The 19,049-nt window shown below is 40.9% G+C and overlaps 1 protein-coding gene across 5 annotated transcripts in view; it reads right to left on the bottom strand.

The window, feature by feature from the left end:
* Nucleotides 1-1,623: 1,623 nt before the first annotated feature.
* The window catches only part of PAX5 (paired box 5), a 562,382-nt gene continuing 544,956 nt past the window's right edge, over nucleotides 1,624-19,049 (bottom strand). For all 5 annotated transcript variants that reach the window (XM_078676527.1, XM_078676528.1, XM_078676529.1 and 2 more), the window contains one exon: nucleotides 1,624-10,294. In XM_078676527.1, coding sequence (XP_078532653.1) covers nucleotides 10,221-10,294 — 74 coding nt within the window. In that variant the 3' untranslated portion in view covers nucleotides 1,624-10,220. The remainder of the gene's footprint in view (nucleotides 10,295-19,049) is intronic.

Genomic DNA, 19,049 nt, shown 5'->3' with positions numbered 1-19,049 from the left:
CCAGTGCCTTCTTTATTGAGAGACTTGGGACCATATTTATAATTGTTTTACACAACACAGCAAGACACCTTGCTGAGCTGTGTGAAAAGGAGAGTGCAGGAATGCACTATATCTATCACGATATGGCACATTCCTGCTCTATCCTTGCATTGGCGCACTTTTCGCTACCTAGTGCCAATGCAAGCACCCTTGCACAATGTTGCCTCTGGTGCAGGGAGGATTGTTTTTGTGCAGGAAGGGTTGTTTCCTCTTTCTGTGTGTGTTTCAGAATGCAGCTCATGTAGAAAGAGGAATAAATGAGGAGAAATAAGGATATTTTGCCTGATTACACCTTCAGTGGGAAGGCGAAGCATTTTGACGCATTCCCAGGTGTACCACTCATGGTAAACTTGGAAATGCGCCAGAATCCATGGTTGGATGCATGGGAACACCCACACTCCACCCAGGGCTTTAAGTGGGATGAAAATACTGGGGGGTCTCTCGAAGGGGCGGGGCCAGTGTAATTAGGGGCGTGGCTTTAAAACACTAACGTTCAAAATCTGTGCTTAACATAATGTACCGCCCGACATGTATTTTGCTGTTTCTGTCATTGCATCCAGATATATGATACAACAAGTAACATCTACAAGTCAGGACTATTGGCTTTGTCAATGGTTATTAGTTGCATAAGATAAATAAGCTGCAACTATGGCTTGTTACATATAATGTTGAAAAAGCTTCCACTTAAAGCCCTGGTGACCCTACCACAATGTTGCTGCTCCTGCAGTTTCAAAAAAGAGAAGGGAAATCCAGAGAGAAAATGACTCTCCTGGCATGACGTCATGCCGTAACTTCTCCACTCATTCAGAAGTGAGCAGTGTGGGCAGCGCACATCTATGTGCCTGCTGTCTCAAACCGGGTCTCTATCGGGCTGTTTTGCACCCTGGCATTTTTTTCCGGACTGCAGTGACAGCTAACTGCTGTCACTGCAGTCCGGAAAAAAACGGACCACCTGTGCCAGGGATCAAGACAGAGCCCGATAGAGACCCGTTTCGAGGCCCCCTGAAAAAAACTGCCGGTGCTCAGACCCCTTGAGACCCGGCCCACTTAAAGCCCTGGCTCCACCTATGGCACGCCTCCCATGCAGCAGAGGGCATTCCATGGGTGAAGCATGGGTGTACCTTGCTCCCACAGAGGAGCAGAGTAACGCAAGGCAGTGACTTGCGCTGCCTAGTGCTACTCCAGATTTACCAAGCACCACAGGGCCATGTAGGTGGCCTTGCGTGGCTTGGTAAATCTCATCTAGGCTTTGCGTTGCCCTCACATTAGCTTGTGTGGCGCAAGTGTGATATAAAACATTAATAAATATGAGCCTTGATATCTGTGGAAAACTTAAAGATGGAGCATGTCCCCTCTTGATGGTCTTTCTAACTAAAAAAGCAAGATACTGACTTAGCACAAGAAACAAACAACTTCCACAATCCTCAGGCAAATGGTGGCTGCGTATTTCCACACCATCAGTAATACAACACGTAAAGTATTAGGTCTTGGGAAATAAAATTACAAACTGATTTTTTGAACTTAAAAAATGTACTTTTATTCTCTGGACCAATAAAATTATGGTAAGTATTTACAAATAATTATCTCACATTAAAGCTCACATAAAATCAATTGTTCACAATTAACATTCACTCTTTTGAGAAAGATACACGGATATTGAAACTACGCCAATTTTATTGCATGTTTCCTTAACTAATCTAAAGGAGAAAGAAAGATCTTGTGGTCAAACATTTAAAGGAAAATAAGTCACAAATTTAGTACTGACAAGAAAAAAGCAACTGAGTGAAATAGAAGAGACATCATCTCCCACCTTAAATAAAAACATAACAAAAATAACAGCAAAAACGGAAAATGGAATAAAATATGATCCACATCTTTGGCAAATTGGCACTGCTGTAAATTACATTCAAATAGAATCACACACAAAAGCAACACACAGCACTAATGAAACAAAACATCAACAATTCAAGTTAGTTTACACATTAGAAAAAAAGAATACAAAACATACACATTTTAAGAAGCATTTTTTATGTCTGTGTGAAGATGGGTTGATCTTTTTTTTCAAAAGGCAAGTCAAATTCCTCCCAAAAATGTATGACTTTTTTAATAGTTATTTTCATATTTTTATTTGGATTTTTTTGTTGCTTTTTTAACAAGTAAGCCTTTATGAAGGAATCACAGACTTTGGTGATATATAGCTTGTATAATGCTGGAAGTACCCTCATAACAGAGCAGATTTTTCTTTTTATTTTCAGGCAAGAAAAAATATTGTTTTATCTTTTAAAAGGAATTCCTTTCTTAAATATTAATGCATCTTAGTAATTTCTTCGGCATATTAAAAGGCCACGAGTAAGTATAAACAAGGGTCCATCCATGAAGCAGTACTAGAGAAGATGCTGCTTTGTTCTTCATTAGGCTGACTGACAGAGAATAAAGGCAGGTGCTGCATGTGCCACCAGAAAGACCCGGAGGGGGTGCTATTCATTGCATCGCTAAAAACTGATAGCCCAGAGTTCAGGATTTAAAAGGTGTGATAAACCACTTCTATTATCAGTTTTGCCCTTCAAAATGGGGCAGGTGACCTGCAAAATTTACCTGGCGAAAACTGCAGTGCATGTGGTGTCTACCATGAAATCTTGGTTCCGTTATCAGCTGAAGAGGAGCCCCATACTCATGATCAGGTCTATGTTTAGGCGCAGGGACATCTGATGTGCTTACTTACAATCCATTTGCTTCACTGATAATATCGGGATTTAATTTTCCAAGCTTCCACTGCACCCAAATTATTTACAAAAAATCTGGAGTGGTGTTTGGAATGAAAGCTCGAATGTAAAATCAAGCATACCTAGAAGAGCCCCAATTTCACAAGAGGATGGGCCTCCCTCGTTTGGTATAATTCATGTGGAATTCTGTATGGTTTCCCAAAATAAATTTTGACCGGCCCTGTAGTGTGAGGGATGAATTATGTTGCCTATGATGTGATGATGTGTGATGAGGCTGGTGAAAACGTTTTATTGTGACAAGCAGAAACAAAACACTCCATTAGAAAATACAGTTTTTCTCTCTCACTGGGATGTAGGGATTAGCTATAATTCTTGATTTTGGCATAACTAGATCTCGCTGTGGTGTACGACCTGCAGATATGTCATTCTGGCTACATTGATTACTTGTCAGCATTATGTGACAGAAATGTGTGCTGTCAGGTGATGAGTATCTAAATTTGCATTCATAAAATATTGTAAGCATCTCTTACAATGGTGATGTGGCAAATGGCAATCTGCCACGTTTTATCTTAATGGAGGGAGTAACGTATGCACAGCTTAGAAAAAGTTCAACATTTCCCCAAATATGAAAATTGATTCTCTACTGCTAAGCGTTGATTTTCAAGTGTGGCTTATAAACAGTCTAGATGTTCAAGCGTGTTGATGTAATAAGAGTACCATTCCAGTACTTCAGGTGCGGAATGCATACCATGTATACAACGCGTTCAGGACAACCTCTGATAGTGGGGAACATGCAACTGGTGTGTAGGGTATCAATAGTAGAAAATGGATTCTAGAAATCATCAGAGATCCTGCCACTATGCCCCTCTATGTGAGATGCATGGTGCTTGTTCTTGGTTGTGTACCACTGCTGATGTTGTAGGTAAATCACCCCCAATCAGATTAATCTTTTGCTTTGTTCTTCAACGCTGTGACACACTCAGGTATGTAAATAAAGATATGTGTAGTGATTTCCTCGTTCTTCTGCCTAAAAGGCCAAATGATATGCTTGCTAAAATTGGTTCCCTTAGATCATTGCACATTTCATAGTCACAGCTTGACTGGGCCAAGATTTTATTTTGATGCTCAATCTTTCTTTAGTCTAGCCTAACAAAAACTTGTATAGCAAACCATGGTTTAGGGCTCAACCAATATCCATGTGCCTACAGAGCACATTTACTTTTTTAGCACAGGAAACAAAAGTGTGTCGATAAATCATACCTTCTTGACATGGCACAATGTTACTCATTTCCAAACAGCAAGCCATGCACTAGTACAGTCAGCTCTACGCACCCCCAAGCGTATCAAGTGTTTGACTAAGCTGTGTGATGGAAACTGGGAACCTTTGATTATTAAATTGAACCGCTTTGTACTTGTATAGCCAACAAATGCACATGCATGACTTAGGATATCAGGCATTCGTGGTGCAATTTTGTACTCATATGTATGGCTAAAGTTCTCCTTAGATGTCACTTGGGAGTCGACGTGCAATGGGCCAAAAGAGCCCGGCAGAGGAGTTCATTCAAGAACATCTATGGTATTCTCCCGCCTACCTTCCTGCTCCTTTAGCAAGAAGAGCTGTACTCACTATTACTGTGTACGTATCTAAAGGTATTTCCCTAAACGTCATTAGAGAATCAAGACTGCAATACTATTTTCCTCACTTCATTGCTGAACATATGACGGGATGATGCATTCAGAAATTCCCTCACACCGCGCTTGCATCTCCTAGGATTCACTGACTGGCCACAACATTCTATTAACCTGAAATATAGGGATTCTTTGTGACCTTGTTATTGAAGATATGTTGACATTTTTGCACCTTTTGATTAGAATCCATTCATATTTAATTGCATAGGATTACATCAAAACACCACCAATCTGTCAAAATTTGCAAGCTGAAACATGGCTCACAACACCTCCGAGATAGCTTCCAACCAACATATCTCATTGAAAATACCGTACTGAAGAATAGTGTTTGGAGAATTACCAACTTTACCTGAAATAGATTAGAACTGAAGTTTGAAATAATTAATTATGCAGGTCTAAAAACATTTTTAGAATTTTCACAATGCCTACTGTAAAGTGTTTTTACTGGGTAGACTATTTCTCAATAAACTGTTTTTTCAATAAATAGTTTTGAGTTGTAGTTATTCTCCAGGCGATTAAAAAAAATAGCTACATTTCATAAGTTTTTATAAGTGTGAAGAAATAAATCATGGTCGTCTAATGAACTCTTTGCCAATCTGTAGGCAGGGCCACTCGGCCACGAACAAGACTACAACACACTGCCACCTTGTGAAAAAGGAGATATTTTTCAAAAACAGGTGGTATTTTACAGAAAACAATATCTCGGAAAAGACAGTATAATTTGAGTCAGCATTTTCTCTTCGTTTTGTGCCTACCTCAGCTCTTCCCATTGGCGGGGTGGTAGTGGGACTACATGTGAATCGTAGAAGTTGTGATCTGTGGTGAGTCAGGGGAATTTGATAAGCTATGCAGAAGAGAAGGAAGGGAAAAAAGGACATTTGGGTTGTGGAACTTGGCAGCACCCAGAAAAGATTTTCAATTTACAATATTTTAGCCAAGAAAATGTAAAAAGGAGGAGAGAACTGCAAAGCTCCAGGGATGAGTAAACCATTGTAGAAAATCAAAAGGTTTGGAAATACTTTTAAAATCTTTTTTTATTTTTTTTTCTGTCAAACGTTTTTATTAACATGATTCAACAAGTAGGAAATATCTGGTACCCACAGTCACAAAATATACAACAATAACAAATGAAAAACTCAATAAGACAAACGTGTCCCCCTTCCATCGAATTGTCTCAGCGTTTAACGCACAGTCAACAGATTGTCTAATACTACAGCATCTATCACACAGAGAACCCTGCACCTGGAGCCTACAAGGCTTGATAAATACGCCCTCATAATATACATCACGGGACAGGTAAATTATAGGAGTGTGGTATCAGAAAAGTGAATGCCTAACTCTGTCCGGTTTCCACTTTCTCAAGTTTGCCTCAATGACGACCCAGGTCCAGTTTCTATATATGATATGATGGTAAACTTTTACAAATATGTCTTCAGCTATACATCATATTCCAGCATGGTGATGACTTTTCATTCAACATTATTGGGCTACAACAGACCTTTAATGGTACGACCCACTTTTCTCACCAGTGAGCATTATCCTCTACCAATAAACATCTTGTGAACATCCTTGTTGGTCATGGCTTTACTCTGTGGGGCAATATATTAGTTTTCATGGATTTATGTATAAATATGTATCTATATAAATATAATATCAAACGCCACAAAAGGAAACATAGAGCACACAAGTTTGGAACAATATAAACCTTTAAGAGAATGATGTATTGGTTATGGACACGCTGCTGTGTCTGTGCTGAGGATAACAATACAAAAAGTTCCCTATTGGTGAACTGCTGACAGATTCTTCTATTTATCATGTGAATAATATGATACATGAGGAAAAAGGTGACAAGATTTGAAAAAAATATGGATGCTTGAGGTTAAAAATAATAGCAGTGTGCCAGCAATCTTGAAGATTACTCGTTTATGTTTTGGGGTGCTTGTTCATAATTTGTGGGTGCTCAGAGCCATAGTAAATATGCGTGGGAGTGTTACTCTTAGTCGTTTTATAAATTAGCCATATACGTTGCTAAAATGGACACTGGAGTGATATCACTTGAGGTCATAACGCGGTACCTTGTCAGAAAGGGATCTGTTTCATAATACCCTTTACTGTTTACGACAGATGGTCACCTGGAACAAATGGTAGCCTGGCACCTTTACGGACAGGAGTGGAGTTTGTGCCTGCCACATGAGGAGGCGTTTATTTGTGACGCTACCATATTTTGTATCTTGATATTTTGTGCACTACTGCCTAAAGACAAAAAACTTCACTTCAAATACCCTGGTGATTGTATGACATGCAGAGTGATTCTTATTTTTTTTTTGCAGGAACTCTTTACCTTCTGGACCCACACTTTACTCAAATGTTTTTTTTTTTGATTTTGGGCATGCACTTCCTTCTCATGGATCTTCATTTGTTGAATTTTAATTAGTGATATTGAGAGTTGTCAAAAGCTTCTATCTTCGTGTCTGTTATCATTCTTGAAAGTCATAATGCTGGTCCAGCTTATGAAGTATAAATGAAAGACAAGACCATGCAATGAGAATAAAACTGAAAGAGGACAGCTCGTATAGAGCTTATGGTATCAGAACGCTCAATGACAGTAGGGCAGCTCAATCGCAGCGAGGCCACGCCAGCACAGCAGCAGTACATCCTCCAGACTTTCTTTCCTGCAAAATCTGTTTACTGATTGCAAACATCACAAAGGGGTGTGCCTTGGGCAAGTGTGTTTCTCTCTTAAATCATACCACTTCCTGGAACATTCAAACAAGGAAATGCCCGTATTTGTAAAGCGCGAGCAATTACCCCTTAGGGTTTCAAGGCACTGGGGGCCGTCGGGAAGATTAAGCGAGCTATTGCCCAGAGTCACATGATGCTGGGCTAACCTGCCGCCTGCGCCGGGGATCAAAACATGATCCCTGGTGTTCTGGAATCAGCCGCACTGGCCACTGCGCCACACCTCTTCCTTAGATGTTGGGGATGAACCACCTGGCAGTGGTATCTACAACCAGAGATACTACCATTACCAACACTACACCTTCGGTTCGGGTGATGCGCCCCCACAAAGGAAATTCTAATGATGGTATGTTGGTAGTATTATATTAGTAAAGAAAAGGCTGAGTTTAAATTAGTTCCTTTGTTCTGTTGTTTACAAAGGGCAGTTGTATCTGGCGTGTGCTCCCATATGCTGAGTTAGGGAGTTTGGAGTACCACTGTTGCCTTTATTGCACAGGGAGATAAACCAAAACCCCACCAAGGTGAACTGGCACCAAAGGGAACATTATTTGGCAGAGAGGCTGCTTGTCAAGCACTTGTGCTCAATACAATAAAAGGTATACTTCTTGCTAAATGCTATCGTTTAGGTTGGTGTTGGATTGAGCACTTACCACTGAGCTGCGCCACAATAATGCAAAGCTGCTGAGCCCTCTGGTGAAAAGCGGACCCCATTTTGCACGCTAGTTTCAGAGAAGAAAATATTTCAGCTAGCAGGAGAAGAGGATGTCTGGGAAGACATTCAGGCCCTTATTTCTAGAATGTTGAATTTATTGTGGCTATACCACTATTTTGTGAATGAATTACCAATAATTGTAATAATGTTGTAGCATTAAATCGGGAATAACATGCGCAGTGTTTTTTTATGTTTTCTGCATTTGTAGGCGCAAAGTTTCCATGCACTGAAGTGATATTACCTCATTTTTATGATATTCTAATACCACTTGAGTAAATAGAAAACATGTATTTAATGCATGGAGATTCACTTCCGCACACTTAACACAATTTGTTCTAGATTTGGCATTCGCTAATGAGGAACTGAGCATTTATTTATCTAATTGCGCATTTTCCACTTCAGGGCACATAAAGTGGTAGGCCCAATGCCCAGAATTAGTATCAGTTGTATTCTTCTCATTGCAAAGCAAAAAGGATACCGAAGATGGGAATGATTTCTTGCTTGTAGGGGGGTGTCCGCTTATGATTTGCTCCCACTACACACACAAATACATCATCAATCATGGGCCGGGATTATGAGAAGTGAGTTTGGTTCTTCTGCTCTCAGTGTATGACAAGGATCCATTGAGATGACACAAGGCAATAGGCACATTTTATTGTCTTACGTATAGTACGTATATCCACAGACCAGCTAGTAACCTCATACATTTCTTATTTTAATTCTTTGAAAATTGTTTTGTTGCCCTTATCAGGTCGAGCTTATTGGAGCAGTCCCCTTTCTATCACCAGATGGAAAATGAATCAGAAGTGGGGAGTTCTCTGTTGCATGTGAAGTTAAAAAAAATGTGGGTTTCAAAATCAATTCACAAAAGCACCAAATTATCGATGAGCTGACAGATTTCGTCAGCCTAGGTCTTGGAATGCTGACATGTGAAAAAAACCTGGAGCAGCTGTTTTGGCCTGTCACACTCCCTGTCCATGTGCTGACTACAGAACTAAACAACGGTCATCTTCCGTCAGAAAGCACATCCGTTTTGAAAATCAAAGCTAAATTGAAGTATCTGAATTTGTAACACTTCTACACATGGTGGTATGCTCTGTTTTGGTACGTGCTATTAATTTCCACAGAGAAAACAAAATGGGGCTCACTTTCTCACTCTGGACACAAAAATGGACTGGCACTCATATCTTTGTGCTAAATGCGAATGCTGAGGGGATCTTGAGATGCTCTAGTGATGGACTGTGTGCCACGCGGTATTCTCACTAGTAAACTCTGCATTGAGGTTACCCTTACCTACAATGCAGTACTTTGGTCCCACCATTAGAAAGAAACAGCTTTTCATCTGAGATCTCAAGAGGTCGATGTGACAATAAATTTGGAAATAATCTGATGTTCTTCTCTTTAGAAAAAATAATTGAGCAGCTTTCTCCTTCCAGATATTATCTAGGCGGGCAAATAGAAAGCTAGTGTGTTGGCTGCTCATTAGTTCGCACTTTTTTCAAACCAGTGGACATAAGATCACCCCTGTCAATAATAACGGTGAGTACAAAACACCCATAAACAACGTTTCAGCTTTACAAAAATTCTCAAACCACTCATAGTCTTCTGTGCTCTGATGCTCAGCTTGGATTTAAGATCCTGTGTGCCCTCCTTTTACTGAACTGGCAACCGTCCCAGAAAATACACCCAACAGCAAATGGCAACCTGGTTCCAAGTAGGTTAAAGCTTACAGAAATCTTTGAATTGGTGCAGCAGTTTTGAAACACCCTCTTCTGGGCATGCTTCAAGTTAAGAATGTTCAGTTGACGATAATCCTCTCTTATAGAAGCACAAAAAGTCAGGTATTTACAAGGATGCTGGATTTATACTGTTGAGTAGCGTCAACTGTGCTGGTCAAGTAGAAGGTCACGCCCACAGCGATGTACAGACTGTGCCCTCTCAATGTTGGCAAAAGCGGTGTTCACCCTTGAAATTTCGGGTCACGGTTTGTATTGATATTGTCTTACAGTGAACTTTGGAGCAAGAATTTTAAGAGAAGTCACTGCATGGTGGACACTTCTGAAAGTCAGTATAATTGTGATGTTGTATTCACGTTGTATATTCTTTGTAGCAGTCAATGTCAGAAAGAATCCGATATTAAAAAAAGGTCATCCAGATCCAACAAGGTGACAATACATTGCCCCCATTCCAAAATGCCCAGGCCAGTAGCTCCATGTTTCTCTTCTTCAGTCCTATTTACTTGCTAATGCCTTGTTGGATCAAATACTGCGTCCAGGGTAGAATTGGTGGTAAGTGCTCTAGTTCTTGGGATCTGTGGGTCAATGGCGGTCATAGGCAGTAGCAGCGGATGGTGGTGGGCCTCCTCGGGCTGCACTGTAATAGTATGGAGAGCCTGAAAATGGAAAAAGAGACACATAAATATTATTGTGTTGTGAAATGGACCAATCCAAGCTCAAACATATGGAGTTGATGTTTCCATTTGGCAAAGGTCAACTTTGATTATAAAAAATGTCATTGTTAAGCACAGAAAATTTTAATTTGCCCTATTAGAAACCCTAGTAACACGTCATCATCCTTGTTGAACTCAAGTTTTCGTTTTTTTTTTACCTCGTTTGTCTCTTCACCCAATAAACTTTTTCAAATCAGAATAGCAAATATATTGAGCTTATTTGTTTCAAAAAGTCAATTGCTGCTAGTAGAGGATAAATCCCAATGACACACAAAAAGTGGGAGAACTGTGAAGCAGAAAACTGGCCAACTTATCTAAAAAATATATACATTGCAGCTTACATTAATGTTTTCTGCCACTTCATGCGATAAGGCAACATATCGGTTATTGTCAATTGAAAGTATTGAAAGAGTGCTAGATGGAAGCATTTAACGATGACCCTTATATTAAACTTTGTAATGAAGCTGCAAAAAATACTTTCAGAGATTTTGCTTTATCGTTTCATTATGCCATTCCTAGAGCCTGTGCTGTCTCGCGAGAAACTTTATTCTGTTTTTTTTTTCCACTGATCTACTAAAAAGACTTAATGCGTTTCCTTTTCCCTTTCCATGTTGCCTCTATCTGAGGCTGTCAGGCATTCTGGCCACTCTGAGCTCCATGCTCCTGAAGTTCTCCTTCGGAATCACCAGTGATGCATGGGCTGCTGACCCCCTCTTCAATACTGCATGAAGCCACCTAGCTCTTCAAATGGGGGCAAAGAAGATGTGGCCATGTGAAATATGTACAATAGGAAGACAAGGTAAAATCACAAGTTAACATCAGTAGTTCTTTATCCTGAAAAAATGGTCCATTGCGGGATTCACCCAGTAAAGGATCGCACACGCCTAACTGCTTGTTCCCTATACACTGGAAATTTTATTTACACTTTATCCTTGTCTCAATAGAACAAATATAACTATGAACAACCACAGTGCTCTGGTAGCTGGGAAAAACATTCTCATACTGAGGACACGTTCATGTCACACCTCTCTCTCCCTGGTGCTAGTGCTCACACATATACGTGAGATAACAATCCTTTAATCATTCTATAGCAAGCGGGGTCACCAAGCGGGGACACGCCTCCCTCTTTAATAAAATGAACCAAGACATGTCCTACGCCTACTCTAGGGTGATAACTCAATGACTGGTGAAGTGGCAACAGCATTTTGTAAACAGGTGTTAGGTGAATTCCTAAAAGTTGGAATTTCACAAGGTTTGTCGCAATGACTCTTGGTCAGCAGCTCAGCGGGGCAACCCAAATGCCATGTACAGGCATTATCCCTAGCCAGAACATTTTTGTCATGGAAAGAGAAGATTCTACATGTTGCAATGATAAACAAGTTTGTCATGCTGGGTGACAACAACTTTATGCTTTGCCCTGATATGAATCCTCATACACTGGCCAAGAAGAGTGCATTGATGGAGGTGAAGAAGGAAATGATTCTAATGCAACCGGTGTCCTCCGTGAGCTTCCCTATTATCATCAACTATAGGTGGAGGTACGCATCCACACGAGTCAACACCTCCAGACTCCTCATGGAGGGACTGGCCATGGAAAAGTGGAGAACACCAAACTGAACACAAACAGAGGTTCGTCTATTTGTGCGAACCAGAGGCATAATTTATGTTGCTGTCTTTGGCTACTAGGGTAAGGCGGTACTACTTCATTGTAAGGGGGAAATATTTTGTGTGACGTGGGGGGATCTTTCTCTTTTACTTTCTGCAACTGTTGTCAATTTACTCCTTCCCCTACTTGTCTCACTGTTTCCCTCTTCACTCCGAAGGGTTTTTAATGGGCCTCTTCATTTCTAGTCACCGTGTTGTTTAAGACGAATATCTACTTACAGGAAAGTGATCTGCTTCATGAATTTGACTTTTTGAGGGCACAGTTGATGAGGAGACTTTATTATACTTTTATGGCATTTACTTTTCTTATTCAGCTTGAAAAAGGATTTCATCATAAACGGAGAACAAACTTGCAATATCACATTTACTGCAGATTTTTGTATAGTTATTCATACGGGGTAACCGCTAATCTTTTCCTGAGAGTGACGGGACAGTTTCTGATCTGTATTGAGAATGAGACCAATGATGTCTGTTTCATCAGATGCGTTAAGTGTGGAAAAGATATGCTTGGTTTCCATAACAAAAAGCGGTGCGATAAATGTGGGTGGTGCGATAAATGTGGCACTTGTCGTGGGAGTGTGTTTGTGTAGGTACTATGCAGAATAAACTAACTATGTCTATACCTGAACAGGCGGAATCAGACTTGCAAAGACATTCACGACTTCACCCATGACTTTACTTGCACCCACATCATCTGTAATATTACAGAGCTGCAAGTATGCATATGAACAAGGATACCATACAGTTTCGAGCACCTTACATATACGAGCATATGTCACTATTTATGCCTTGGAAGAACCCATTATTGTTCACTTGGAGAGTAACATTTTTGGACCAGGCTCTGTTGAGTAATTTTCCACAACATAAGGTGCTACCACAAGTGTCTTCTAACTGTGTTCTGTATGGCACCATTAAGGCAGCTCTAAATCTCTATCTAAAGTACTCATCCAAAGAGCTTCTTTTGTGGCTCTCCAATGCCCTGCATTCTTCTGGCATTTCTACTTCCACCAATCGTCTGATTACTCTTTCTACCCATGGAGTGCTGATAAAACAGACTGCAAAAACACAGATTCAAAATGATTTGCCAATATATTAACTATAAAATATCTCACTTCAAGAATGTAGACCTGTTTTAAATTCAAGTAAACTTACTCCCACCAAGTGTAGGACTTTGTTATTTGACTATTACAACTCAAGGTATAGCACATATAGAGAAAGTGCTTGATGGGGAGTTTACACGGATAGCCAAAAACGTTTAGGACAATAAGTATTTAAGGTTTATTGGCAGCTGAACACAATGTATAATAAAAATAATAAAGCTACATCCGAGTCACAGGTTTCCAGGAATAATTCTGGGAAAGTCATATGACATTTTCCATTTGCAATGGTATTCATCTAATGTGAATGCAGAAGTTACAGAATACAAAGGCTGTCTACTTTTGTTTCCATCACGTGCCTCTTTCATCCACCATTTCCTGTCTTTATATCTCATTCTTGAAGCTTTTGTTTTTATCCCTTTCTCTCTGTTTCCTGATCTTTCTCTTAACCCCATTTCTCCCTTTTTTTGCCCTTCTCTCTCTAGCTCTCGTTCATAGCCTTGTGATGAAAAATAAGTCCTGGTGTCACCACCTGCAAATAGGCAGTGGGTGGATGGCAGAACAATCTTTTGTATTTATGTTCTGTCCTGCTAGGATGTTTCATGTTACATTCCATTATGTTAATATGGCTATGGTAGCAAGCTTCACTTACCCATTCAACTTTTATCCAGACTGGGTATGACTGACAGAGTGACATTCAGAAGAATCTTCAAGACACTACAGGAGAGGACAATCTACCGTCACTAGAGATCTTGGTGTGAAAGTGTCCCATTGACTCTACGAAACAAAGGCACCAACACAACGGGAACACTTGTCTGCAGTCATTTATAAATGGTGGGAGAACTGGCTGGACAAGGCCTCGCGGTGCTAGTAACTTTGGGAGTTATTTAAAGTTTGCCGGACAGGGCACATCGTCGAAAACATAGTCTGCCAAATCCACAGTTCGCCTGCTCTAGAGTGAGGGGTATCGCCATGTATTCGACTGTGGAGCATGTGCTGGCATCACTAGTGGAAACCTTTGTCCGATGGCTCGAAAAACATTAGGCAGTCGGTCAATGAATGTCAGATCATCCGCCCTATTGAGGGCAGACATCCTCTTGTCACGTTTTCCTGTTATGACCACCAGAGAAAGCATGGCGGTCCTGATGAGAATAAATAAATGAAGCCCACGTGGTGGCGAAGACTCCCAGCATGTCAGGAACATTATTTTTTTCAAATTACAACTCCCACCTTGTAAGTTTGTTTTTGAAAAACATAATATTTTGCTGCCCAAAAAGGAAAGCTTCTGCTCCTTCAGCTGAGCCACCTTTGGGGTGACTCTGCTGAAGGTGCGGAGATCTCTGCCTACATGGTAAAGATCTCGAAATATGGAGGGCTGCACACTGCCAAGGCATCAGAGTACCTCCCTCCACAGATCTGGCGGAAGGAAGTAAAGGGTGCCAAAGGCTAAATAAGGCACTTCGTGTTTGTACAGCACCAAACGTTGTATAACACATATGTTACTATTAGTCAAAGTAATTGTATTCAGTTTTCTGATCTTTGAAAGTTTGAAAGCTTAATCTGCCTTGGTGGATTCGAACTCTTTATCCACAAATCATTGCAGATGTCAGTGGTGAGATTTAATTTGCAGAGCAAACTGATCGCTTATGAAGGTGGAGAAATATACATGGATATGTCCAGGTCTGTGTTGAAATATTTTAAATGGACTTAAGTATTTCTAAAAAACGTCCTGGGTGTTAGCTATCAAAATCAAATAAATCCTAGAAAAAGCCACCTACCCATAAATACCTTTTTTTAGGGTGTGACTTTAACAAGGAAATATCTCTTGTTTAAGTTCACTGCTCTAATTGTGTAAGAAAAAAAAAAAGAGCCCAACATCACGCAGATTGTGCTCTAACGAAATCACCCTTGCAAGTCTTCATCTTTTCATTCCAATACATTTTACAATCAGCTGAAAGAAAGACTAATGTGGATAGTGTATTTATAACCTTCAGTCTTCACGGCTGTTTTTTTTTTTTCATTGGCTCTTTTGCCACTGCGGGACAAGGAAGTGGACAGATTCAGGAGACAGCTAGATAATGTTCCCATTCTGCCATGGTTTTCTGCCTGCACACATCTGTAAGAGTGCTATTGTGTCATCCTCCGTGGCCACGCACTCAATTATGCGATCACCAAAGCTCCTGATGAGCCAGCGCATCAAAAAAAGTGCCTCTATTGTTCCGCATGCAGGAAAAGTCAATGCCACATAATCAAAAGCGAACTCATCAAAGCAAACCCGGCTTATGAATCCAAGACTGTTTCTCAGCACAAAGCACATATAGTCTTAGAACATTTAACTTTGAGGTTGTCAAAGGGGTCTACTTAATGACTCCTTTGAGCTCAGCAATGGCTCGAAAGCCTTCTTCAGGTAAAAGATAACAGTAGCAGAGACCAAAGGTGCTAACTCGTCCGGCACCGATGCAGCAGTGGGATGATCGTTCCCCCACGATCAGCTGATCAGTATATGAAGGGCCTTTGTGATAAAAATATGTTGTCTAAAGGAAACGACGCAAAATGATATGACTGTCGAAAGAGAAGTTCTTAACATAAAACTCATTTTAAATATGTTAATGGAAGTTATTACTCAGAGATGGGGCTCTCCTCGATCTCAATATTGGAATGAAAAAAAAATGGCCTTCTTTCAAGACTATTCCATATAGCCAATAGTGAGCAACAGTCCTCGTATTTGTATGTATTCCATTTCTCGCTTCAAACTTTATGCACCATCCGTCTCCCCCTCCCCATTCAATTCACATTTCTTTGTCACTAGGAACGCCTCTACAGTTATTTATTTTTAGGTCGAGCCTCGACAGAGCTTGTGCTGTCTGCAGACCTGTTGTGTCTCTTCTTTGGCTTTTGGCATACACACTTTTTGGCATACACACTGATTGCCACTGGTTGTTGTCTGTGTCATTTAGAAATGCTGGCATTTTATTGGTGCATTTGTTTAAATGTCCCTCCCTTGTGTGCTTATTTCCCTCTCTGGCGATTTCACTAAGAGAGCATTTGTTTGGCCATCACACTATTATAGCATGTGATAGCCTCTTCTCCCTCCTCCCGCCTGGCTATCGTAGGTGTATTTTAACTGTATATTGCCCCCAATTTAAGATGGCGGCCGTTTGTCATGGGCGATGATGTCATTAGACTCATGACGAGACCATCTCATTTCTTTCACCTGTGCTTGTCTTAAGCTTGGTGTTATTGTGCCAGCACTGACTCAGAGACCGCATCTGTTAACCCCTTCTGTGCTCATGACGGCCCCAGGCCATCATGAGTCATGGTGGGCGAATGCGCATGACGGCCGGGGGGCGTCCGAGCCATGCCTGCGATTGGAATGTCCAGCACCGCAGCGGAATTTGCGCCGCAGCCAAGGTGTTAATCATGCTCCTCTTCCTTCCTAGGAATCAGCTGGTGGTGGAAGGGCTGGAGCACCAAAATTATCGCAGGGTTTTGAGAGGTTTAAGCAAACCCCAGCCAGCTGGAAGAGCTTCTCTCCGCTTGCACACTAATGTAGGACAGGGGGCATGCGGGCACAGCTTCAATCTTCGCCGTGAACTCCATCACGCCGATGCTTGAGTGCTGAGTTTCTTTCTTCTGTTTTTTGCCCAAATGTAGTTGACGTAGGAGTATGTTTCGACGCAAGTACATTGTATGAGGTTAAGGTTATCAGTCGCTGTAACTCGGGCTTGTGACTGAAGTGCCCCTGTCGTAGTACCGACCCCGGCTGATGTGACTTTCAGTGCATATGTCCCCAGCACTTCTTTCAGCTGTGACTCCAAGTCCGAGGGGCACTCTAGCTTAGAGTGTTGCTGAATTTCCGTTGCATTATATGAAAACCTTAACTATGCCGCTATTGTCTTCCCCTTGCTTGTGTGACCTTAACTGTTTCCTAATACTATTAATGAACAAGCGTGCTAATATTTTGCTGGGTTTGGTCCTTGAGCGTACAAAGTGTGATGAAAGCAAGCGGCTGATCTAGCAGCAATGGAATCAGCAAATAATAATTCTGCTCCACTTTTGGAATCCAGATGTTGCCGGCTTAGAACTATACTTTTGCCGATATTCCATTAGACTAGACGAGTATGAAATTAATAACACCTTACACTAAAGTTATAAACTAGTAAATATGGCGATTTAATTTTACATTTACTAAAAAATAATACACATGGAAAGGTTAAACTATCATGTCATTATTTCAAAAATACGCTATATACGCAACTGCAATCGATGTTTCTCTGTAAATGTATGCATATTACAATCATTCCAAGATGATGTCATTGCTTCCTTATGTCGGGCACGGGCCTCGTTGCACCGTGTATTTTGAAGAACTAATGGTTAATCCTGAGGCGTGCAATGCGACTTCCAGCTCATGAACTGCTTCATTTCTTGCACAAAACAACCAAAACCCTTGGTCTAGGGGTTGAGACAGAGGTACGGGTACCTGCAGGTCCTAAGGAAGCAAGTGTACCGCATCAGAGGTGGAGCCGGATCTGCGCATGTTTTGGTGAGTGCAGGAAACATGCTCTGATCCTAAACTGCCATTTACTAAACTATGCAGAGGATTGGATCCACAGGATACCTATATAAGAACAAGCATTTGCAATGCAATCGGTCTCGCCTTTGGAACCTTATATGTATTTAGCTATGCAGCACATTAGCCTGGGTGCTGAAACATCTATTGTTCTTTAACATGGAGGGAAAGTAAGCACCAAACTGCGTGATACGCCAAGTATGGGAACACATGGAGAGAAATATTGTCTTTTGCGGGAAATGGTATAGTCCAAAGCTTTGTTTTTAATATAGAATCAGGGTCTTCGGTGGTCATATTACTGAAAATACAAGATTTGAAAAAAATATTATTGTCTACCGGTACTTGTGACAGACAATTTGTATGGACTGGAATCTAGAGAATGCTAAAGTGATTCTGGTATTTTACAGACCTCTGCTGGTCGTTTTCTAGAAAGACAGTGAAATAGAGGCAGTTGAAGAGAAAGAAAAGTCCCTAAGCGGAAGCAGACAAGCCCTAGGGCTGATCTCCAGAGCCCACAAAGTACATACACATATAAGTATATAATAAGTATATACTAAAGTATATACAAGAGGTCTTGAATGCTCGACCTAAAAAAAACTCTGCTCGGTGGGTTGAAATCACTAACTGGGGGGAGACATGCTGACAACCGAAGTTTCGCTTAATTATTATGTATGATTACATGCCTATTGAGTTCAGTTTCGTTGTTGTAGTAGTAGTACATATTTTCTTTGCGATTCGGTTATTTTTCACAGGTTATGTTTCTGGGACACAGAAACATTTCTAAGCGAGACTGTGAAAACCATCATTTTGCCTCCAGTACATTTGGGGGATATATAAAATTCACACAAAAAGTTGAACATCTTCACAGGTTGACGGTTTACTGGAATGCTTTGAGGTCTGACTTTATCCGGCACCGCCCCTAGCTGCAGCTGTAGTTCTCAGTACTTCATTCTTCAGTGCATCTTATGCTCTGAAAGCTCATAATCACCAGGAGATCATTCTACACAGCCAGAACATTCCCCTGTATACCTCTCTTCCATAGCACATCACCTATAGAGCTCTGTCTTCTCAAGGAAACATAACACCCTTATTGGCTAAGGAGTGTTAATCCAAGCAGGTGTTGGCATTTAGATCGCAAGCATTAACTAGGCTTTTAAGATCTAGCCATTGACACATTCCACCCTTAAGATGCCACCTTTTTAGTTATGCCTTTCTTGTGCAGTCGACCCAGTTTTTTCACTCCTCAAAGCCACCAGTACACTGTGAAGCTTTTACATTTGGCGCTGGGTCTTTTCTAACAGTACAGCCTCATCAGCGAGTCCTTACTCCTTCCATAACTCCTTCTTGAAGACAGTGAGTATGTGCC

Source organism: Lissotriton helveticus, chromosome 2_1 (assembly GCF_964261635.1).
Source record: "Lissotriton helveticus chromosome 2_1, aLisHel1.1, whole genome shotgun sequence".
Taxonomy (NCBI): domain Eukaryota; kingdom Metazoa; phylum Chordata; class Amphibia; order Caudata; family Salamandridae; genus Lissotriton; species Lissotriton helveticus.
Note: the sequence above shows the minus strand (reverse complement) of the source record. Positions and strands in the feature narration are given on the sequence as shown.